Source organism: Nicotiana tabacum, chromosome 5 (assembly GCF_000715075.1).
Source record: "Nicotiana tabacum cultivar K326 chromosome 5, ASM71507v2, whole genome shotgun sequence".
Lineage (NCBI taxonomy): Eukaryota > Viridiplantae > Streptophyta > Magnoliopsida > Solanales > Solanaceae > Nicotiana > Nicotiana tabacum.
This window is the reverse complement of record NC_134084.1, coordinates 37,663,787-37,688,707: the sequence shown is the minus strand read 5'-3', so window position 1 is coordinate 37,688,707 and position 24,921 is coordinate 37,663,787. Positions and strand designations below refer to the sequence as shown.

The 24,921-nt window shown below is 39.0% G+C and overlaps 1 protein-coding gene across 5 annotated transcripts; it reads left to right on the top strand.

Annotated features, from left to right (window-relative positions):
* The first annotated feature begins 2,078 nt into the window (after window positions 1–2,078).
* On the top strand, window positions 2,079–24,714 carry LOC142181138 (uncharacterized). Of its 5 annotated transcripts, XR_012709462.1 has the most exons (3): window positions 2,114–2,642; window positions 22,979–23,039; window positions 23,119–24,714. XR_012709462.1 is itself a non-coding variant. In XM_075253489.1 (2 exons), exon 2 carries the CDS (start codon window positions 7,005–7,007, stop codon window positions 8,733–8,735), a length of 1,731 nt encoding a protein of 576 aa, XP_075109590.1. In that variant the 5' UTR covers window positions 2,096–2,642; window positions 4,658–7,004; the 3' UTR covers window positions 8,736–10,974. The 5 variants fall into 5 exon arrangements, 3 of the variants coding, with proteins under 3 accessions (XP_075109590.1, XP_075109589.1, XP_075109588.1); XR_012709461.1 differs by having other exon boundaries at window positions 2,079–2,642; window positions 22,979–24,714; XM_075253489.1 differs by lacking the exons at window positions 22,979–23,039; window positions 23,119–24,714 and adding an exon at window positions 4,658–10,974 and having other exon boundaries at window positions 2,096–2,642.
* Window positions 24,715–24,921: the final 207 nt, after the last annotated feature.

The following is a 24,921-nucleotide window of genomic DNA, read 5'->3' as shown; positions in this document are numbered from 1 at the left end:
TGTGCCCGCCAGAGTAACCCTTCTTGGACACCCTTAACACCTATCTCGCCGCCTCCCTTTTACAGTTCGCCGTCATCGTCCACATAGCACTCGCGTCCCCAATACTCGTCCAGGCTCCCAAAAATAACACAATAACAACAACAACTTAGTGAGATCCCACAAGTGGGGTCTGGGGAGGGTAGTGTTTATGTAGACCTTACCCCTACTCCGGAGGAGTAGAGAGGCTGTTTCCGGTAGAACCTCAGCACAAGGAGAAAGAAAGAGACGTTGTATCGCTAACAACAAATAAACCCAAAAAGATAACACCAATAATGCAATAACCAAAAAATAGAGAGAAAAGTAATAACGCTTAGCAGTAATAGAGGTGCAGTACTACAAACGCAAAGAAATAATATGGACACAACAAGGGCTACTAAACACACAACAACCTAACCTACAACTCTAATGAAATATTAAGGACACAACTGGAGCCACTAACAACCTAAAATAAAATACTATTATACTAGCCTCCTATCTCCTAACCTACAACTCTAGTACTTGACATCCACAACTTCCTATCAAGGGCTATGTCATCGGAAATCTGCAACCGCACCATGTCCTGCCTAATTACCTCTTCCCAATATTTCTTAGGCCTGCCCTCTGCCTTGTCATGACGGGGAATTCCCACCCTCGATCCATGATGGCGCCTAATATTTTGCTTACTAGGCAAGCCAACATTAGAATAATTTTTAGTCATTTTCAAATCCAATTAACTGATACCAAGAAATTGAATAAAACTAAACTAAAACTGAAATAGAGTGAGCAACCATAATAACAACGATATCTAGATACAATCTCAGAACTGGTGTCATAAGCTCACGAACAACTAGAGTAATACATATAATGGTCTGAATGAAAACGTGACTGTATGGAATGAAATAAACAGCTAGAAGAAGGTAGAAGGGGACTTCAAGGCTGCGAACGTGGTGTGGTTGTACCTGAAGTCTCCATCAGACAATCAATTCGAGCAATCTACCGACGACCGCTAGGACCGACTTCAAAATCCGCACAAGAAGTGCAGAGTGTAGTATGAGTACAATCGACCCCATGTACTCTTTAAGTGTCGAGCCTAACCTCGATGAAGTAATGACGAGGCTAAGACGAGTCACCTACAATAACCTGTACACAGTATAATAATAATAATAATAATAATAATAATAATAATAATAATAATAATAATAATAATAACAACAAGAAAGAAATGCAGAAAAAGTAAAGTTAGTTAAATGATGAAAATAACTCAATCCTCGAAATCAATAAAACCAGAAATATCGTTCCTCAGAATCTCGTATGGAAATACTGAAAGCTAACACATGTTGTCATCCGATTTTATCCCTCTTTTCTTCCAAATTGTGTACTTGAGCTTCTAATATTATTAATAATATAAAAATATTTATTTTACTATTTTTTTAATTAGTATCGTTATTTTATTATTATTTTTATTGTTGTTATCATCATTAGATAATACTATTGTCATTGCTGCTATTATTATTATTATTATTATTATTATTATTACCACTACTACTATGATTTGATATCTCAAATTATTCCATTCAATGTTAATCAACCAATAATATTTTTCTATACAAATATTTTTCACTGCATTGCATTAATCCTACTCCTATTTATAATATACTTATTTAAGTGATTTACATATTGGTTGCATGCCCATTTATAATTAATGGCTATCTACTAAATAGATATTTACAACATAAATTCGTAATTATTTAAACACTAAAAATTTATTTAATATAAATATTTATTAGTAGGCATATCGAAATTTAATTACTTATTTCACATTAATAGCTTTGTTATTTTTATAATATGGATAAGATTTAAGAAGCCCAAATACAATACAAAGAAGAAAGAGATTCGGCTTTTTCCATATCCCAAATCGGAAGCCCATGCCCACCAACCCACCTGCTCTATTCTCTCTTCCACGTTGTCTCCACGTAGATTCCATGTCATCGCCACATAGGCTCCCAACAGTCAAAAGCACACGCCCCTACACGCCCCTAAGATCGAGTCTTCAAGTTTCTAGGGAGCTCCAAAATATCAGCATTTATTTACTTTCCTTTTATTATTTTTATTTTATCTTAGCCGTAACTCAGCTAATCTAATGGTCAGAATTCTACTTTCTGTTAACCCAACAACGTTTCCCTTCCCTCTTTCTCTCTCCATCGTCTCTTTCTTCCTCTACAATGGCAGATTTCTTTTTGACTTTTTTCTCCATTTTTGACAAAGTTTTGACCTTCAAAGTTCGAGATCAGAAGTTTGCACGCCTATTTCGAGCAAAGGAGAGTCTGTTCTTCCCCAACGTTTGGATTTAAACGTTCAATTTTTGATGATTTTTAACCCTAGAAGACCTCTATAAATACTAGCATCCTCAACAATTTTGGACAAGCTCTTAGCTGCCCCTCTACCCCCTAAAATCAGCTACCTCTTTCCCCTAAACCCGCTGCTCTATTTTCTCTAAAGATATATCTGATTTTGTTCGGCATAGCTATAGCAGAAACTTTAAAATATTTTCTAAATTAGATCTGAGTTAACGAGTTCGTGGGAATAGCCTTTGACAAGTGCCCCAGTTCACTGCACCAAAGCAGGTCAGTGTCTTTTATTTTCTTTTCGATTCCGTAAGCCTAAGACGAATTCGTGTTTTGGTGTTAATTGTTATTGTGTTCCTCTTTTTTCTTCTTCAGATGTTCTAGATATCACAAATATGCTTTCTGTTATTTGTACTTATATAATCATCTTGATTAGAGACCATGCATTAGGGATTTTTTTGTGTGCAATACCATAGTTTAGCAACTGTCTATTTATAGTAAAAAATAGTTCTAGGACTCCTTTGCTTATTTGTTCATAAATGATAATTAAAAAGAAGCTTGATCTAGTCTGCTATTACACTTTGATAGGTTACAAGTACCTTGGGCATAGGTACTTTACTTTGATGATCTAACAAACTTACCATATTGTGGGGTGTCACATACCCTGCAGACAACAACCGCAGCAGTCACCAGTCTGGTCCCCTGCCCCACAAAGTAGCTTGATGGCCGAATCACTCCCAAGGCGAATAGTGCCCTAGGGGCTGACCCGGCACCGACCGGCTGAGACTCCCGCGCAGTAGGAGCGGACTGAGTCGGTATTCGTCTACGAGAGGCGCACTCGTATGAGATACGGAACATGTTACACATCTACAAGACCTTGAGATCACAAAGTTCCAGGTTGGGATCCAACATGAGATATAACTCAACTCTTCAAAGAGGAAGGAGCAACTGAGGAAACAAGTCCCTACCAGTTCTCGAGTATCAGTTATCGAGTTAACTGTATGAAGTCAACTCTCTAGTAGGAAAGTTACTGCCTGCACACGCTACTGCACAGAAACAGTCAACTTTCTATGGAAGGCTTTTTACCTGCCTTGCTTACATCATTGTAAGTGATGTCACACACGTATAAAACAACTTACTTCATGAGAGAACCAGATAAAGGACCTGAAGCATGCCTGGTACAATCATTCAAGTTAATCGACTTAAGATAATCTGGGCAGTGTGCCTTCAGATCACAGGAACCAGATTAGGGACTTGATACCTTTGTGTTTCCCTGACAGAAGTATAAGTCAACAGTACAGCTGGAAAGCAACTGCAGTAAGTGACTGCCTGCAACAGTGCAGCAGACAGTGCAACAGTCACTTCCCATTGAGAGGAGGCATGTACTAATCAAGATTTGACATCACTAAGATGATGTCTTTTGTAGTTTAAACCTTATGCAAAGCACAAGATTCAGGTTAAAGACTTGTAAAATCAAAAACGAAAATCCTCTCTCTAGTGCTTGCGACAACCTCTCTCAAGAACAAAGCTGCTGCAACCTCAAGGACTTGATCCAAGATCGAAATATCTTAAGTCCTTAGGTTTGTTGACTCTTCGTTATTTGTTATTCATTGTAACTCCTATCTTGCTTTCTTAGAAGCTGTTTTTAGGAAACCCAAAATTTGTAAACTCTTCAATTTATGTTGTGACTAGGTTTAATCATAAGTTGAAGTCTTTGTAACTAGAGAGTTACAAAGTGGCTTGTAATAAGTGTTATTACAAGTTAGAGTGACTAAAAGCCTTTGTAACACAGAGTAATAAAATGGCTTGTGGTGAGAGCATCACAAGTTAGTTAAATTCTTTGTAACTAGGGAGTCACAAAGTGGCTTGTGGTAAGAGTACCACAAGTTAGTTGAATTCTTTGTGATAGAGTCATTACAAAGTGACTTGTAATAGGTGTTTACAAGTTAGTAAAGTTGAAAGCCTACAAGTGTAAGTCGTGGTTTTTATCCCCTTGAGTTGGGATTTTTTCACGTAAAAATCCTCTGTGTTCTTTACTTACTGCCGAACTACTGCGAGAACAATTAGAGAACCTGATTCCCTATACTGGTTAATGTTACAGTCTGTTGCTTTCAATGGGAACTTATAGAGAATCAGGTTCTCTATACAGTGGGAACTTATTCTGCGTCTCATTTACATACTGGTTCAGTAATTAGCATTGTGGGATATGATATAGGACCAGATCGCTATACAGTTTGGTTCATTAGTGTTTTCAGTGGAAACTCAGAGAAACTTTAAAATATTTTCTAAATTAGATCTGAAATGATGAGTTCGTGGGAATAGCCTTTGATAAGCGCCCCGGTTCACTGCCCCAAAGCAGGTCAGTGTCTTATTTTCTTTTCGATTCCGTAAGCTTAAGACGAATTCGTGTTTTGGTGTTAATTGTTATTGTGCCGTTAGTTCCTCTTTTGTTTTCATCAGATGTTATAGATATCACAAATATGCTTTGTGTTATTTGTACTTATATCATCATCTTGATTAGAGACCATGCATTAGGGATTTTGTTTTGCGCAATACCATAGTTTAGCAGCTGTCTATTTATATAAAAAATAGTTCTAGGACTCCTTTGCTTATTTGTTCATAAATGATAATTAAAATGAAGCTTGATCTAGTCTGCTATTACACTTGTTTGTTTGAATGAATGAATGGAAGTAGGAGATAGTTATAGAGTTTTATTTGTCCTTTCATGATTAATAAATATCCTAATAAAATCATCTAAGTATATGACATAGTTTAGTGGAAATAGTACTTTAAACTTGCTTACTACTCAGAGATAGAAATAATGTGCATAAGAGTTAGTATATTTCGGCTATGTATTATTTGAATAAGAAAGAAAACTTTCGGCTAACTGTTCAAATGAATAAGTATGTTTAGATTTCTGATGAACATACAATAGTAGGTAGTTTACGCTCCTTGATCTTGATGTCATATCTATAGGATTCTAATGAGAAGGAAATGATGTGTGTATGTTCAATAGTTTAAATACATATTCTTGTCATGGGTGCAGTGTTAAAGAAAGATATAGAGGTTATGTTAGGTCTTCAAAAATAAGATCTTCAAAAATAAGATCTTATGATTAAGAATCATGTTTTAAAGAGTTACATTCAAACACTGTGAATCTGTTAATGAAATCTCAGCGATATATGATGCACACCGTTATGTGTTTGGAATATTTTCAAAGCTTTTTTAAGTTACAGCTTTAGGATAAGAATGTTCGTGTAATCTGGCACCAACTTATGACTGTCTACACTTTTAAGATTTAGGTCTATGTTTGTTTGAGGGAATACCCTAGATATTTGTAGATAAATTACTTTGGTGCAAAGTTGATAAATAATAAAAATAGGTTGTAGTGTTCCCTTCTACAATTTCCCTGTAAATTGATTAGCAATTTTAAGGTGTGTTTAGCTAAACTATGTTATAGTATCTGTTGTTAACTATACCAACATTAATTTGGAGTCATATAACTTGTTAATAATTTGATTCTCATGATAGAAGCACCACCTATAGGAAATCTCTGTCTATAGATTTAACTTCGATGACTCCAAACTCTGAAGCCTATTTGATAAGATATAGTAATTTAAATCGTCTTACATCTTGCTAATATAGTATTGTATTCCTATAGACAAAGTGCATCTCTTCTTAGGTATATATTGTTATTGGAATCGCTAACTTCTTTATTTTCCCTTTCTTTACATGTACACTTTGGAGCAAATGAAGTTGTAAGCATTAAAATTTTATCGAATTTAAATCGATAAAATAGTATGGACTATATTTTAATATGCTAGTCCAAATAAATATTATTGGGCTAATGTAATAGAATTAGTTATATAAGTCCAATATATATGGATTAAATAAATAAGTCTTAATCCATTGGGCTAGCCCATTTAATTGGGCTAAAGTGATGAGCCCACTTCATTAAGCCCAAAATGTCATCTTCCTAGAGGCCCAGTTTGGTGCCACGTGTCAAATGATGTGGCGCGCCAAGTCAAGCGGAAGAGCCAATAGGACCATGCCACGTGTCAAAATGACAAGGCATGTCCAGTCACGCTAAAAGGCCAATGAAATCGCGCCACGTGTGCAAGTGACATGTTCTGGCCAATCAAATGCAGCCATGTCACACTTCAATTTGATTGATCGAAAAGAGTTTGTTCTTATCACAACTCTTCCCTTCCACAACTATAAATAGAGGTCTTCATAACTCAGAAAAGAGACCAGAAGTTATAACAAGAAGCAAGAAAGAGCTCGTGGATCAAACGCTGCAAATTCCCCCACAAGTTTCAGGCTTCAAGTTCAAGTTCAAGAAATCAAGTGCAAGTTCAAGAACGAAGAACAAATCAAGGTCAAGTTCAAGCAATCAAGCTCAAGAACAAGATCATCTTCGAGGCAACAAATACATATTCAAGATCAAGCTCAAAGGCCCTTGAATTTATTTACTATTGAAAAGTAGAATCAGAGGATTCATAGAGATTGTACACTCATATTATTCGAAATAAAATACTACGATTGTTGCGATATTTTTCGGTCTTGATTTTATTTTCTCGACGCAAATTATCTCTACCTTTCATCTCAACTTTTCAATCACCAAAGTTCAAGAACATTGAAATGGCTTCGAAGAAAATCAACTCCAAATCAACATGCACCAAGGCTGCTAACTTCAGGTTCTATGCTGATGTGGAAAGCATCCTCGATGTCACCTTTGGAAGCTTCGGACCAGTTACGAGGAGCAAAGCAAGCTCTTTAGGACAACAAGCACCCCAAGTGTCGTCCGCATCAACCCCTGTTTTCGGATCTTCATCCTCAAAAGGAGCAAGATCTTCCACAAATGCATCTGAAGGAGGAAGCGATGTTGCTGAAAAGATCAAGAAAACTCTTGCTCTGCTTGACCTCTTCGGCTCCAAGCACTCTGCTGTGAAGGAAGATGATGATGCTTCAAGCGATGGATCCTCCCCACTTACACCACATAGCGTGAGCCAGTCAAGGATCAATCTGTGTGAAAATTCATGCTACTCTCCGTCATCGACGACAATCATGCAAGCCATGGTGACAAACACTTCATCTATGGAGGAGCAGTTGGCAAACTTGATGGAAGCAATCGCTGGCTTGACCAAATGCATGCAAAATCAAGAGGCTAGAATTGACAAGCTAACAGACAGAGTGAGAATCTTGATGGAAGAAGAATCTACCCATGCACCCGGCAAGCTCCCAGAAGTTCTAGAGAGTGACTCTCCCGCAAGACAAGCAACATCCACTAAGGCTATCCCTGTCTCATCTGAAGGGATGATTCCAATCGATCAACTGAATGAGTTCATCGAAGGAACCATTAAGAACAAATATGAAGTTGCTGCCAAATCCTCCCTTACGTATGCAAAGCCGTACACTGCAAGGGTCGATACGTTGAAGATGCCTGCTGGCTATCAACCTCCGAAGTTTCAACAGTTTGATGGTAAAGGTAATCCAAAGCAACATATTGCGCACTTCGTGGAGACGTGCAATAATGCTGGGACTTATGGAGATTACCTCATCAAGCAGTTTGTCCGCTCGCTAAAAGGAAATGCTTTTGACTGGTACACAGACCTCGAGGCTAGATCTATCGACAGCTGGTATCAACTAGAGCAAGAATTCCTCAATCGCTTTTATAGCACAAGACGCACGGTGAGTATGATAGAGCTTACAAATACTCGTCAACGAAAGGGGGAACCAGTCATCGACTTTATCAATCGTTGGAGGAACGCAAGCCTCAACTGCAAAGACAGGCTTAGTGAAGCTTCAAGCATAGAGATGTGCATCCAAGGCATGCATTGGGGATTGCGCTACATCTTGCAAGGTATCAAGCCTAGCGCATTTGAAGAACTTGCAACTCGTGCCCATGACATGGAATTGAGCATGGCCTCCGCTGGAAATGAAAGGCTACCAATCTATGAACCTTGCAATGCGAATGACAAGCAAGAAGTCAGGAAGTGGAACAAGTTCGTACCCAAGTCTGAAAGCAAAGAAGCTATGAATGTCAATACGTCACCTATGAAGTTCACGACGAAGGTGAGCAAGAAGCAGAGTATGAAATCCACTTCTTTTCAAGACAAGCCAAGTGGAAAGTTGACTCTAAAAGAAATGCAGGAAAAAGAGTACCCATTCCTGGATTCTGATGTGCCAGTCATTTTCGAAGAACTCCTCGAGTTAAATCTCATTGAACTTCCGGAGATGAAGCGACCAAATGAAGCTGGGAAAACAAATGACCCAAACTACTGCAAATATCACCGACTTGTAAGCCACCCTCTGGAGAAGTGCTTTGTCTTCAAGGATGGATTTGGCTCGCGAAAAGAAGATCGTGCTTGAAGATGAGAAAGCAAGCGCAAACCAAGTCTCTCTCACCTTTGGCTCATTCAGTCAGGATGACTTATGTGATTTTAAAGAAAGTAAAGATGAAGAATTACTGGAGAGCGACAAAGCTGAAGTCAATCAACCGATGATGATGAAGGTTGAACACTGGTGACTCGTCGTAGACACCACAAAAGGAGCCCACGAAAAGAATCAATAGAACAACCGATAAGGAAGATGATGGTAAAAAGACCAACAAAAAAGAATCCAGTTAGGCATTTGAAGAAAGCAAAAGTGGAGATGCACTATTCTCAAAAGCCACGAAATCTAGTGGCCTTGGAGGAGTTTTTACCAAGTTGGTTCCGCACGAAGATTTCCCATGAGGGCATTGATGCCTCTTGTTGCCATGCTGACAAAGGGGAAGAAAAGAGTGATGACCTACCGTTGGCACCATCTTCGAAAAAGCCCATCGAGTCCACTTCTCAAGAAGTTAATGCTTGTGGGGAAAAGGTCACGTTCACAAATGACGATCTTTTGCTAGGTGACACTCCTCATAACCGCCCATTGTACCTGGTTGGCTATATGCGCGATGAAAGGGTAAATCGGATTTTGGTTGATGGAGGAACCTCAGTGAACATTTTGCCAATCCACACTGTGAAAGAACTTGGTATTCCCATGAATGAACTCTCAGAAAGTCGTGTGATGATCCAAGGATTCAACCAAGGGGGGCAAAGAGCCATAGGTGCGATCATGCTGGGAATCACTATTGAAGATATGCAATCAAGTGCATGGCTGCATGTGATCGACGCGAAGACTTCATACAATGTTTTGCTTGGGAGGCCTGGGATACATGAGAATAAAGTAGTTCCATCTACCTACCATCAATGTTTAAAATACTACGAGAGTAAAGTCGAGAAGACGGTAGTTGCTGATGATGAGCCATTCACCGAGGTTGAGTCACACTTCGTCGATGCAAAGTTCTACTTGAAGAACCGTATTGTGAAGGAGCTGAAAGCTGATGATGGCATGAAAAGCAAGAATAAAGAATCCTCAACTAAAATAGAAGAGGTGACTACTGGTGAAGCCAAAGCTGCTAGTAAGGAGGTACAACCCAACGCGAATAAGTCTTATAGAGGGAATGTTACGTCTTATGGCAAGAAAGTGAGTCCGGCACTCCAATATATCCCTAAAAGGAAGAAAGATGAAAGTGAATAATCTAATTGCCAATCCAACATGCTAAAGGAGTTAACGCTTCCGGTCAAACGAATTGAGGCATTAAAGTCGTCCTCAATGCCGCTTTCAGGGTTTGTAGCCCAAAATCGTTTGCAGAATGTGGCACTCCTTACAAGCTATTTACAAAAGCTGGATACAATCAAATGAAGTATATTGCTTTGTATATACTTCAATTCTTGTCTTCAAAGCTCGAAAAGTCTACACATTGACAAGTCTTGAAGTAGGGGGCATTTGTAAGCATTAAAATTTTATCGAATTTAAATCGATAAAATAATATGGACTATATTTTAATATGTTAGTCCAAATAAATATTATTGGGCTAATGTAATTGAATTAGTTATATAAGTCCAATATATATGGATTAAATAAGTCTTAATCCATTGGGCTAGCCCATTTAATTGGGCTAAAGTGATGAGCCCACTTCATTAAGCCCAAGGTGTCATCTTCCTAGAGGCCCAGTTTGGTGCCACGTGTCAAATGACGTGGCGCACCAAGTCAAGCGGAAGAGCCAATAGGACCATGCCACGTGTCAAAATGACAAAGCATGTCCAGTCACGCTAAAAGGCCAATGAAATCGCTCCACGTGTGCAAGTGACATGTTCTGGCCAATCAAATGCAGCCATGTCACATTTCAATTTGATTGGTCGGAAAGAGTTTGTTCTTATCACATCTCTTCCCTTCCACAACTATAAATAGGGGTCTTCATAACTCAGAAAAGAGACCAGAAGTTATAACAAGAAGCAAGAAAGAGCTCGTGGATCAAACGCTGCAAATTCCCCCACAAGTTTCAGGCTTCAAGTTCAAGTTCAAGAAATCAAGTGCAAGTTCAAGAACGAAGAACAAATCAAGGTCAAGTTCAAGCAATCAAGCTCAAGAACAAGATCATCTTCGAGGCAACAAATACATATTCAAGATCAAGCTCAAAGGCCCTTGAATTTATTTACTATTGAAAAGTAGAATCAGAGGATTCATAGAGATTGTACACTCATATTATTCGAAATAAAATACTACGATTGTTGCGATATTTTTCGGTCTTGATTTTATTTTCTCGACGCAAATTTATTGTCTACAGAAGTCTTAATTCGAGATTCTCGTATGGGAGTCTCACTCGAGACTCAACATTTCTCGAGCACGGAATCACCACATCCCATCTTCCTTAGACGCACCGGATAGCGAGAAAAACAAGCTAAACGCTTGGGGACGCCTATGGCGTCTTTCTTTCCTTTTTCCATATTGTTCATCCGACTTGACTTGTGCGATTTAAGTTTCTCTCCAATTTCTTTAAGATTGTATGTTGAAATTCATGTTAGCATAGCGTATTTAGTTATGTAAAATCTTATCTTGTTATTATCAATTTGGTACTCTCTTAATCACATAAATGCAGCCTTTGGATATAGGAACTTAGAATCAGTGTCTTTTAAAAAAATGATGCTTCCAAAAACCTTTCATCAAAACCTTTTCTAATAGCTTTGAATTAGACTTTAGTAAGCACGAGATGTTTAAGAGGGTGTTTGGATTGACTTATTTTAAGTGATTATTTGCTTTTAAGCACTTTTCTAGTTTATGTGGTGTTTGACAATGATAAAAAGTGCTGAAAAACACTTATTTTTAGGCATGAAAAGTACAAAAATAAGCTAAAAGCTAAAAGTTGGATATTTCCAACTTGTGGCTTTTGGCTTTTAGCTTAAAAACTACTTTTTAAAAGTCAATCCAAACACCCTCTAAGTCTAATTGAGTATTTTATAGAAGTATATATGAACGAAAACATTTTAGCTACTTTCTGGAACATAAAGATATTTTGCTAATTCAAAAATGTTCAATCTTGTATGAAATCTGACCTCTTTTAAAAGCCGTCCTAGTGCATTGAGATTCCTTTTTAAGTTAATCCCTTTTCAATCACTATAAAAGATTTAAACACTTCATAAATTATTTTATATTGGTCTGACATTTTTTAGCCATTAATTAACATAAGTTTAGCCGGTTAACCATAGTTAAAGGATCTTAAAGAGTGCATAACACCTTATTTTTAGGATAATTAGAGCCCTTATCTAGAATTTCTAAGGTTAAATAGACCATAAAAACAGAGTATGTTTAAGTATTACTTAGCTAACATTGATGTGCTAATTCACCATTAAAATAATTAGGTAGCAACTCTTAAAATTAATTAAACCTCGGATTTACTAATATGTTATATTCTAATTTGATCCGTGTTAAAATGGGGTATAACAACATGGAGACTCTGTTGGGGATTTAGGTTCTAAACCATAACAAACTTAGGTTAATAATAAAAATTTATTTCTGTGTTTGTAATTGTTTATGATGCTTGTATGAATTGCCGTTATGTGATAAATTGTCTTATAAAAATTGCTTACTTATTATTGCTTTATATAAATTGTTATTGCGCTTCACTTCCTCCACTCCTAGAAAACTCACACAAATCACACGCTTAAACGGTTTTGTGGTTTGAGACCGTACACTACTCAAAATACCATTTAGGGAAAAGTTCGTGGGTAAGTCGATCAGAGGTGCAGTTGACAATCACGAGATTTTCACTCTCAAGTTGTCCACTTGAGAGTAGACCGGTCTAGAAAATACCCACTCTTAGTCAACCTAGGATAGAACTTGTCACGACCCTAACTGGACCCGATCGTGATGGCACCTCTCGTGAAACAAGGCCAGCCGACACAAACCCCCAAACCAACTAAACAATTATAATAATTCATTTAAATCATTAATAAGCTATAAATCCCAAAATGTAGCGTAGAATAGAACAGTGCGGAAACAAACACAGCCCGACATCGGGGTGTCACCAGTCATGAGCGTTTAAAATCCGTCTAAGAGTATGACAAGACAACATAGTCTAGTACAAAGTGAAATAAAGATAGGAAGGAGAAGCACTGGGCTGCGAACGCCGAGCAGCTACCTAGTCAACTCCGAACAAGCCTGTTGTGAAAGTAAATCATCACTCGCTAGCATGACCCGAAACTCTTGGATCTGCACACAGGGTGCAGGGAGTAATGTGAGTACGCCAACTCAGTAAGTAATAAAAGTAAAGGCAGTTGAGCGATAAGAAAACACGTAAAACACATCATAATACTACACCAAAATAGTATAAAACCAGAACAATGCAATAAAATAGTAAAAGCTCGTAAAAACACCTTAGTTCAGCAAAACCTCTTTAAAACATCTTTTAGTAGTTCAAATGAGTGATGAAAACATGGAGAAAAGGATAGAAACATAAATCAGCCCCTCGGGTGAAATACCAACAGAACCAGCCCCCCGGGCTATATCACAATCACTCGTATCAGCCCTTCAGGAAATAACATGGAACAACATCAACCCTTTAGCCTATATCACATCTCACACTGGCACCCGCGCTCACTGGGGATGTGCAGACTCCGGAGGGGCTCCTACAACCCAAGCGCTATATCAAGTCATCTCGTGGAACTGGCCCTCGACCTCATAACAAGCCATCTCGTGGCATACCAAATCAGGCCCTTGGCCTCATAATCATGAATCAGTACAACATCGCTGCGGCGCGTAGCCCGATCCCATAATATCCTCACAACACAGGCCCTCGCCTCACTCAATCAGAAATCTCGCAAGCCACTCGGGCATAGTAAAATATGATGCTCATCCGAAAAATATCATTTAAAATGTCAAAACGAGTAAATATTGCTGAGTTATGAAAACAGTAGAATACAGTATGACTGAGTACAAATATAATGTCAAAATAGTGAAGAATAGTAGTAAAAATCCTCTAAGGGTCCAAAACAGTTGGCACGAGGCCCAAATATGGCATTTAACCCAAAACATGATAATACTTTCCAAAACACAATGATAGCAAACAATTTTCAATCAAATACGTGGTTTAACAGTCATACGGGACGAACTAAGTCACAATCCCCAAAGGTGCATGACTCCACGCTTGTCATCTAACATGTGCGTCACCTCAAAGTAGCACAATGATGTAAAATACGGGGTTTCATACCCTTAAGACAACATATACAAACATTACTTACTTCTGTCCGGTCCAAACTCTAGCCCGCAATGCCTTTGCCTCTCGACTCGGCCTTCGGATGCTCCAAATCTAACCAAAAATAGATTTATACCATCAAAATATGCTAAGGGAACAAAGCCCACTCGAAACTAACCAATTTACATCAAAAATCTCGAAATTGGCCAAACCTGACCCCGAGCCCACGTCTCAAATTCTGACCAAAATCACAAAACTAGAATCTTTACACTCTCTTGAGTTCATACATATCAAGAATACCAAAATTCGACCACAAATGGCCCCTCAAATCTCTAGATTTAGGTATCCAATTTTCAAGCCCAAACTTCCAATTTTAGGCTTTAGATTCCACAAATTCCATGTTTAATTAGGTAGAAATCACATTAGGATAGAATATTAAGTCCATAAATCTTACTTCCAAGTGTTTCCCCTTGATTCCCTCTTCAATCCTCAATAAGCTCCAAAATGCTCAACAATGGTGAAATATGGCCAAAAATCGCGAAAGAGGATCTTTTAATCATTTTGCCCAGCTTTTAAAATTACTTAATCGCGATCGCGAAGCACAAGCTTCACTGACTCCAAAGTTTACTCTACGCAAACGCGTCGTCTCCCACGCGAACGCGATGCACAAAATCTTACACCTACACGATCGCGGACCAGGGACCGCATCCGCGAAGAACAAACGTGTGGTCAACCTCTGGTCTACTTACCTTACGCGAACGTGACCTAACCCACGCGTTCGCGATTCATTACCTGAACAACTCACGCGATCGCAGCTCCAACTATACAAACACGAAGAACAACCTGGATTGCCCCCTACAAATTCTCTACACGATCGCGAGCCTCCTCACACGATCGCGAAGAAGAAATACCTACAAAAAAACTGAAGCAAACACCTACAACCTTTTCCAACATGAAATGATCCGTTCAACCACCCGAAACTCACCCGAGGCCCTCGGGACCTTAACCAAATATGCCAGCATATCCCATAACCTCATTCAAACTTGTTCCAACCTTCGAAACGCTCAAAACAACATCAAGACACCAAATTTACATCAGATTCAAGCCTAATAATTTCAAAAACTTTCAAATTTCGCAAACGACACCGAAACATATCGAACCTCGTCCGAATAACCTCAAATTTTGCACACACATCACAAATGACATTAAGAACATATTCCAACTCTCGAAATTCCATTCTGACTCCGATATCAAATTTTCCACTACCGCCCTAGAATCACCAAATTTCTAAATTTGCCAATTCAAGCCTAATTCTACCACGTACCTCCAAACTACATTACAGACGCGCTCATAAGTCCAAAATCACCTACTAGAGTATCAAAATTCACATCCGAGATTGAATACTAAAAAGTCAAAACTTGGTCAAACCTTTTAAATTTAAAGCTTCTAGCTGAGAATCATTCTCCCAAATCAAATTCCGGATAACCTGAAAATCAAAACCGATGATTCACATAAGTCATAATACATCATACGGATATACATGCCCTCAAACAACTGAACGAAGTGCAATTGCTCAAATTGACTGGTCAGGTCGTTACATTCTTCCCTGCTTAAACATACGTTCGTCCTCAAACGTGCTCAGAGTGGTTCCAAAAGCCATTAGATCGATGTATAATCTCACTATGCACATACTCGGGGGGTGATCCCACGTCACCCTATCCCATATAGGTCCGATAACACAACATGACTGAAATTTCTTAATCCCACCTAGCCCATAGGCCTTAGAATCCAATTTCCACATCCGAAAATTCCTATAAGATCAGAATCTCGCATCCACACACTGTATATGTCTGAACAAGCTAAAATCATAACCCAAGGTGTAGTCACATGACATACTACATAATTCAAACACTCATAGAGACAATTTCTAATTACAGTAGTTGCTCAAAACAACCCAATACCGGTAATAAACCTCTTATCAAATAAAGCCTCGTTCTAACACCTTCATATACTGCCAAATGATAAAAGGAACACACAGAAACTTATAACCATTCGTCATATCAACAAATCATGGAGCTCCCTCTTCTCCGATAGGAATAATAGCAGGTTTCTAAGCCGACTTTCGATATTATCCTTCTAACTAGGCTGTAGTCAATTCTGATAGTATTCATTCTAAGTCGAATGACCTCATCTCATCCAACACGACCACCTTGGTGACATGACACATCAATACAACCCAGGGCCATAATCTGTGCAATTCGTGCACCCAATAGCAATATCCCAAATGTACTCAATCATGAAAATGACTCAAACAAGAAAACTGCCCCGACAACTTAACAAGTACCAACACAACCATGCTAAGAGCCTAGTACTCATCGAATAACCAAAACTCACGAATCTAACACAAGGGTCGTACCTCTACATAACTCCGCTACAATGGGCGATCCTATCAAAACACTGGTCCGTATTGTATAGCTGCCTTGCTCAAAATCAATAACCACGCAAAATTCGACATCAAGTACCCAAAGTGCATTACCATAACTACGGATCAAATAACCCAATACCACAATCCAGAAAGAACATAGCTAATGCGCAATCAATCATGCAATATCCAAATACTCATCTCGCTCAAATTCTGCTATAAAGCTCAAATTGAACCGCACCATATGTGCATATAACCAACGAATCACAACTCCTCGTAACATAGAAGAGTAACTCATAGATCACTCCAGAACACGAATAAGCTCAACCACAATCGAATGGCACATCCCTCAACAATATGAGTTCGGAGTCAACAAATCCGACCCGGTGCAGAACACACATCCATGTTGGGCCTACCAATGAACTCCAAATCAACTCTGGTCACCCACAACAGATAAATAACCCTCCGAAAGTCCACAATGGACATACTACACCCTGACTAACCTTAGCTACATTTTCACAGTCCACAACCACGAAACAATCTACTAACGAAAACTCTCAATCTCCAATTCCATAGAAAATATGAATCACCATCTCTGGTCTCAACTCCACCGCCTGAATGTCCACACTTCTCTAATTATACAGTCATCCCATGAAGAATACTTCTGAAATTTTTTCTGTGCCACAAGGCAAAATCTAAACTCCAGTAATCGACCAAATAACAGAGTGCCACAATACTAATGAAGTATCCATAACTCAAACACTTCGCCCCTTTCTGAATGTATATTCTCATCAAACCATACCAATTAGTAATATCATTTACCTAGTCATCTGAAACTGTCCATGCTGCCTAAAAATTTACGACCTTCCTTTGAGAACTGAACTGTGACCTTACACATGCAAATCTCAATCGTACACAGGATACCGCATATACTATGCCATCCTATGATAAATGTGAGAACTTCATAATCCACTCCGAGTCACAAGCAACTACGTACTCAACTAGCCAAGAACTTTCCATTTGATCCCATCTAGGTGAAAATCACTGTACATCACATGCTCCTCACGCAAGTAGAAAATACACATCTCTAATCGTGGTAGAAACCATCAAGAACTATCCGAACCCCATTGGCACGAAACCAAACCATCAGGACTGAATCCTTCTAACTCAACCAATCTACACATGCCACTAAAAACCCAAGGGCATTGCCACGAAACACCTGTAGAAACTCATTACCTCATACACAACCAAAGAACTAATCATACCCATTATCATGCTGATCCAACCTACTACCAAGATGTCCTACCTATCCGAGTCACTTCTGAATTACCTTTAAATAAATACTTCTTCTCGCCATAACACCATAATCTTCAACCCGACTCACCACACGAGACCCTAACATAAAACCATACCGTCTTAGGCTCATAAGCCGCTGAATACTCTCTTAAATATCCCCAAAAGTACCACATTCAAAATACTTACCATGAAGAGACTTCTTGCGAATCTAAGGCCTTCACCTTCACCCTCCCGATACTGATATCTAGAATCCATAATGATATAGAAATGCCACAAGTCTTGACACCATCCAATGTAAACCTTAATTTCTAGCCAATTACACATCCTGAAGATTCCCGATTGTTACATATAAATCTTGAATTCATTAGAACCATTCTCGAGAGTCATCCACTCTACTCAGGTCTCATTTAATTGATCAAATGAACCGAACGACTATGTTCCATTGCTACAAACAACACCTAAGAAAGTAACCTATTATTATAAGTCGCCGAGCGATTTCCTACTCCATACATGTTACATCCCTTCAAACAACAACTAAATCATCCAATGTTTCTCATATACCCATAAAGCATAACACAAACCTTATCCAAAATTTCCTTTACTCGAGTCATCCTTGACCTCAACCTCTATAAGCCACAACTGATTCACTAGTATACCTCAAACTGAAACTAATACTACAAATAACCATGCAATCAACTGATCATTAACAGACTCCCCACACTTGGCTCAAAGTCATAGATAAAACGCACAATACTCACGATGCCTATACTCTATTACTTCCATAATGCGATAGTGAGATTCAGCTAAATCCTTCATAAGCTCATGCAACACAACCCATCTAATACCTCAAATTATTTGCAAATCTAATATTCACCCTCACAACTGCCAAGCCCACTCTCATAAGCGATCCAAACTCAAATTACAACACACATATTTCACTGGTAAAAGAGGACTTCCAACAAACAACATATGGATCACACACCCTCAGGACACCCTGCGGGAGATAACCCACCTGCTTCGCCTCAAACTAACATCTCTTTATACCCTTCCACTGTCATAAACATCACGCAATCACTTAATCCTCCTGAGTCTGAACTCATAACACATCATGAAGATATACCTCACTCCACAACTAAACTACATGAGAGGTCCTTCAACATCCCCATAGCTCGAGGCCATACGCCAACTCAAGACAGAAGTCAAACACCCAATAGTCTTTGCTACATCTCCACCAAACTCTTCTTGTTATATTTGAATAATCTGAACACATCTCGCAATCAAATCATACTCACCCAGTCTTCAAGTCTCAAATCCCACCAATAAGGACACAAATGGACATATAAGTCCCAAATGCACGTGCTCACACAATCGAAATCTCAGTACTCAAGTCATAGATAAAATCCGGCCTCAAGTCCTCCAGACCGACCCATCATCGACATGCCAAAATCACACCTTGCACCTTAACCATGGAACTCACAAGCCATCGACGCACAGCTGATACCGAGTGCTCATGTGCGCATACGAATGCGTGGAAGGAATTCAAAGGGTTACACTTCAAGCTGAATCAATGTCACATGATAAGAATTCAAGAATGTGAAGTTTCCTCAAGGTTCTGCAGCCTCTCGAAGATAAGTACAGACATCTCCGTACCAATCCACAAGACTCTACTAAACCCGTTCATGACCCTTGAGACCTATGTAACCTAGGTTCTGATACCAACTTGTCATGACCCTAACTGGACCCGGTCGTGATGGTGCTTCTCGTGAAACAAGGCCAATCGACACAAACCCCCAAACCAACTAAATAATTATAATAATTCATTTATATCATTAATAAGCTATAAATCCCAAAATGTACAGTAGAATAGAACAGTGCAGAAACAAACACAACTTGACATCGGGGTGTCACCAGTCATGAGCGTCTAAAATTCGTCTAAGAGTATGACAAGACAACATAGTCTAGTACAAGGCTGGTACAAAGTGAAATAAAGATAGGAAGGACAAACACTGGGCTGCGAACGCCGAGCAGCTACCTAGTCAACTCCGAACAAGCCTGTTGTAAAAGCAAATTAGCACTCACTAGCGTGACCCGAGACTCCTGGATCTGCACACAGGGTGCAAAGAGTAATGTGAGTACGCCAACTCAGTAAGTAATAAAAGTAAAGGCAGCTGAGCGATAAGAAAACACGTAAAACACAGCATAATGCTACAACAAAACAATATAAAACCAGAACAATGCAATAAAACAGTAAAAGCACCTTAGTTCAGTAAAACCTCTTTGAAACATCTTTTAGTAGTTCAAACGAGTGATGAAAATAGGGAGAAAATGATAGAAACATAAATCAGTCCCTCGGGCGAAATACCAAAAGAACCAGCCCTTCGGGCTATCTCGCAATCACTCGTATCAGCCCCTCGGGAAATAACATGGAACAATATCTGCCCCGTGGGCTATATCACATCTCACACTTGGTACCCGCGCTCACTGGGTGTGTGCAGACTCCGGAGGGGCTCCTACGACCCAAGCGCTATATCAAGCCATCTCGTGGCATAATCAAACAGGTCCTCGGCCTCATAACAAGCCACCTCGTGGCATACAAAATTAGGCCTCGACATCATAATCATGAATCAGTACAACACCGCTGCAACGCGTAACCCGATCCCATAATATCCTCACAACACAGGCCCTTGGCCTCACTCAGTCAGAAATTTCTCAAGCCACTCGGGCATAGTAAAACATGATGCTCAACCCAAAAATATCATTTAAAATGTTAAAACAAGTAAATATGGCTGAGTTATGAAAACAGTAAAATACAACATGACTGAGTACAAATGTAAAGTCAAAACAGTGAGGAATAGTAGTAAAAATCCCCTAAGGATCCAAAATAGTTGGCACGAGGCCCAAATTTGGCATTCAACCCAAAACATGATAATACTTTCCAAAACACAATGATAACAAATAGTTTTCAATCAAATACGCGGTTTAAAAGTCATATGGGACGGACTAAGTCACAATCCCCAATGGTGCACGACCCCATGCTCGTCATCTAGCATGTGCGTCACCTCAAAGTAGCACAACGATGTGAAATTCGGGGATTCATACCCTCAGGATAGCATTTACAATCATTACCTACCTCTATCCAGTCCAAGCCTTAGCCCGTGATGCCTTTGCCTCTCGACTCGGCCTCTAGATGCTCCAAATCTAACCAAAAACAGATTTATACCATCAAAGTATGCTAAGGGAACAAACCCCACTCGAAACTAACCAATTTATATCAAAAATTTCGAAATTGGCCAAACCCGACCCCGAGCCCCCGTCTCGGATTCCGACAAAAATCACAAAACTAGAATCCTTACAATCTCACGAGTTCATGCATATCAAGAATGCCAAAATCCGACCATAAATTTCCCCTTCAAATCCCTAGATTTAGTTCTCCAATTTTCAAGCCCTAATTTCCAATTTTAGGCTTTAGATTCCACAAATTCCCTGTTCAATTAGGTCGAAATCACATTAGGATCGAGTATTAAGTCCATAAATCTTACCTCCAAGTGTTTTCCCTTGATTTCCTCTTCAATCCTCCTCAAAAGCTCCAAAATCGCTCAACAATGGTGAAATATGGGCAAAAATCGCGAAAGGGGACCTTTTAAACATTTTGCCCAACTTTTAAAATTATTTAATCGCGATCGCGGGACATCTATCACAATTGCGAAGCACAAGCTTCACTGACTCCAAATTTTACTCTACGCGAACACGTCGTCTCCCACGTGAACGCGATGCACAGAATCTTACACCTACGCGATCGCTGACCAGTGACTGCGTCTGCGAAGAACAAATGCGTGGTCAACCTCTGGTCTACTTACCTTACGCGAACGTGACCTAACCCACGTGTTCGCGATTCATTACCTGATCAACTCACGCGATCGCAGCTCCAACTACGCGAACGCAAAGAACAATCTGGATTGCCCCTACAAATGCTCTACGCGATCGCGAACCTCCTCACGCGATCGCGAAGAAGAAGTACCTGCAACAGACCTGAAACAAAAATCTACAACTTTTTCCAACATGAAATGATCCGTTCAACCACCCGAAACTCACCTGAGGCCCTCGGGACCTCAACCAAACATGATAACATATCCCATAACCTCATTCAAACTTGTTCCAACCTTCGGAATGCTCAAAACAACATCAAGACACCAAATTTACATCGGATTCAAGCCTAAGAATTCCAAAAACTTCCAAATTCCGCAAACGACGCCGAAACATATCGAACCTCGTCCGAATAACCTCAAATGTTGCACACAAGTCACAAATGATACTACAAACCTACTCCAACTATCGAAATTCCATTGCGACTCTGATATGAAATTTTCCACTGCCGCCCTAGAATCTCCAAATTTCTAATTTGGCAAATTCAAGCCTAATTTTACCACGGACCTCCAAACTACATTCCGGACGCACTGCTAAGTCCAAAATCATTTACCAGAGCTAACGGAACCATCGAAATTCACATCCGAGATTGAATACTAAAAAGTCAAAACTTGGTCAAACCTTTCAAATTTAAAGCTTCTAGCTGAGAATTATTCTCCCAAATCAAATTTCGGATAACCTGAAAATCAAAACCGACGATTCACATAAGTCATAATGCATCATACAAATATACTCATGCCCTCAAACAACAGAACAAAGTGCAATTGCTCAAAACGACCGGTCGGGTCGTTACAGAGCTAAACCAAATCCCCTTTAAGAGCATGCATCATTTTAACCTTAGGTGATTTAATACTCGAGGTGTATTAAATCCATTAGTTCACCTTACCTAAATGTCAAATAGATTTTCAATCCCAAGTGACACCTTATCACACACATGTGCATTATATGAAGGGTAAACATGCTAATTATATGGACCATTTGCTTTAAATTAATTAAATCATAGTTAAAGGAGTATAACTAACTTTTTTATAAAGTTTTTTCAAATAACATAATCTTGCAGAACAAGAAGTTTAGACATGACAAAAATATCTTTTATACTTTCTTTTGATCATATATTTAAAAAAGAAGAGGTTTAAACGATTTATGTACCTTATTTTCTTTTGAAAAAAAAAAGATAAAAAAGTAAAATCGTTTAATTAATTTATGGCGATGGGATGATACATAATGACATATTTATCTTTCAAATACACATTAAGCCTACTCTAGCATAAAGAGATTCCATACATATTAGGACACACAATTATTTGTTATGCTTTGGAATTTGTCACATACTTTTCTAGCTTACTTGCTATTTGCTATATTATTTACTTGACTTTATTATTTTTACTAACATCGTTTGTTGTTTTTCAGAAGAATATTGATTGTCCGACTATGAATTGAGGATGATGGTGTTATGCGGCTTTAGGGTCAGGTTTGTGTTCTGAATGTTGATGGGTTGAGAGAGTTAATCCTTGAGAAGGCTCATAGTTTACAGTATTTCATTCATTCAGGTGTTACAAAGATGTATCGTTACTTGAAGAAGCATTATTGGTGGTAAACGATGAAGAAAGATATTTTTGACATGTCTCTCAGTGTTTGAATTGTTAGGTGAAGTATGAACATAAAAAACCTGGTGGTTTGACTCAAAAGTTGGTGATATCATAATAGAAATAGGAGTACATCACTATGGACTTTGTGGTAAGCTTACCACAGTCCTTGAGGAAATATGATGTTGTTTGGATCATTGAGGGCCAGTTGACCAAGTCCACCTTCATCCTCGTGATGACATCCTACTCTTTCGAGATGTTGGCTCAGATTTACATCTAGGAGATTATTCGCCTACACAGTTTTTCCATTTTTATCATCTCTGATCATGGAACATAGTTCACTTCACACTTTGGAGAGCTGTTCAACATGAGTTGGGCACGCGGGTTGAGCTTAGTACTGCGTTTCACCCTCATATGGACAGGTAGATCGAGCGAACTATTCAAATTTTGCAGGATATGATGAGTGAATACTTTATTGATTTTAGGGGTCAGTGGGACCAGTTTCTACTTTAGCAAAGGTTGCCTACCAACAACTATCACTCAAGGATTCAGATTGCTCCATACAAGGCCTTATATGGGAGGCGATGTCATTCTCTAGTTGGTTGGTTTGAGCCTAGTGTGTTGGGAACAAATTGTGATGCTTTGGAGAAGGTGAATTTGATTCAAGAGCAACTTTGTACAGCACAGTCCATGCAAAAAAGTTATGCGGCTAAAAAGGTTCGCAATGTGGCCTACATGGAGGGTGAAAAGGTTCTTCTCCATGTTTTGCCTATGAAGGGCATGATGCGATTTGGGAAGAAGGGCAAGTTGAGCTCGAGGTTTATTGACCCGTTTGAGATCTTGGAGAGAGTTGGGGAGGGTTCTTATCGCTTTGCATTGCATCCTAGCCTAGCAGGGGTACATCCAGTATTAACATTTCCATGCTTTGAAAGTACCATGAGTATATGTCATATGTTTTTGACTTCAGCACGGTGCAGCTTGATGAGAACTTGACCTAAGAGGAAGAGCCAGTGGCTATTCAAGACTGGCAGGTTCGAAAGTTGAGATCTAAATATATTCATTTTGTGAAAATGCATTGGAGAGGTCAACCAATTGAGGAGGCTACCTGGGAGTACGATTCTGACATGAGGAGTAGATACCCGCATATTTTACCAATTCAGGTGCATATCTATGTCAGTTCGAGGACGAGCATTTCTTTTGGAAGTGGAGAATGTGACGACCTAATAGGATGTTTTGAGTATTAGCTTCCCTTTTGTTTTTTGAGACCTTCCATAGCTTTATTTAATGAATTATAACTTGTGTTCCTAGTCTGTGTCAATTTAGAGATAGATTAAATGTGAATTTTTAAACAAAATATAATTTTTAACTTTAAAATTGGTTAGAGTTGACCACGGTCAACATTTTAACAGATCGATCTCAGATCGATATTTTGATGATTTCGGTAGGTTCGTAAGATGATTTTGGTCTTGTATGTACGTTTGGTTGGGGTCGCAGTTGACCCGAAGCCATTTCAACGCTTTATGTAGAAAATTGAAAAATTGAGTTTAAAATTTGAAAAATCCTGAGTACTTATGATCGATTCTTGATTTTAGATGTTTTTTATGGTTTGAGCTTGCAAGAGAGTTTATATGATGTTAATACACTTGTGTGAATGTTTGGATTGGAGCCCAAAGGACTCAGATGAGTTTTGGGTTTGTTGTTGACTTTTTTTGCATAGCTTAAGGATTGTTAGTGTGCTGGACTGCAGATCTTGCATTTGCGAGATTC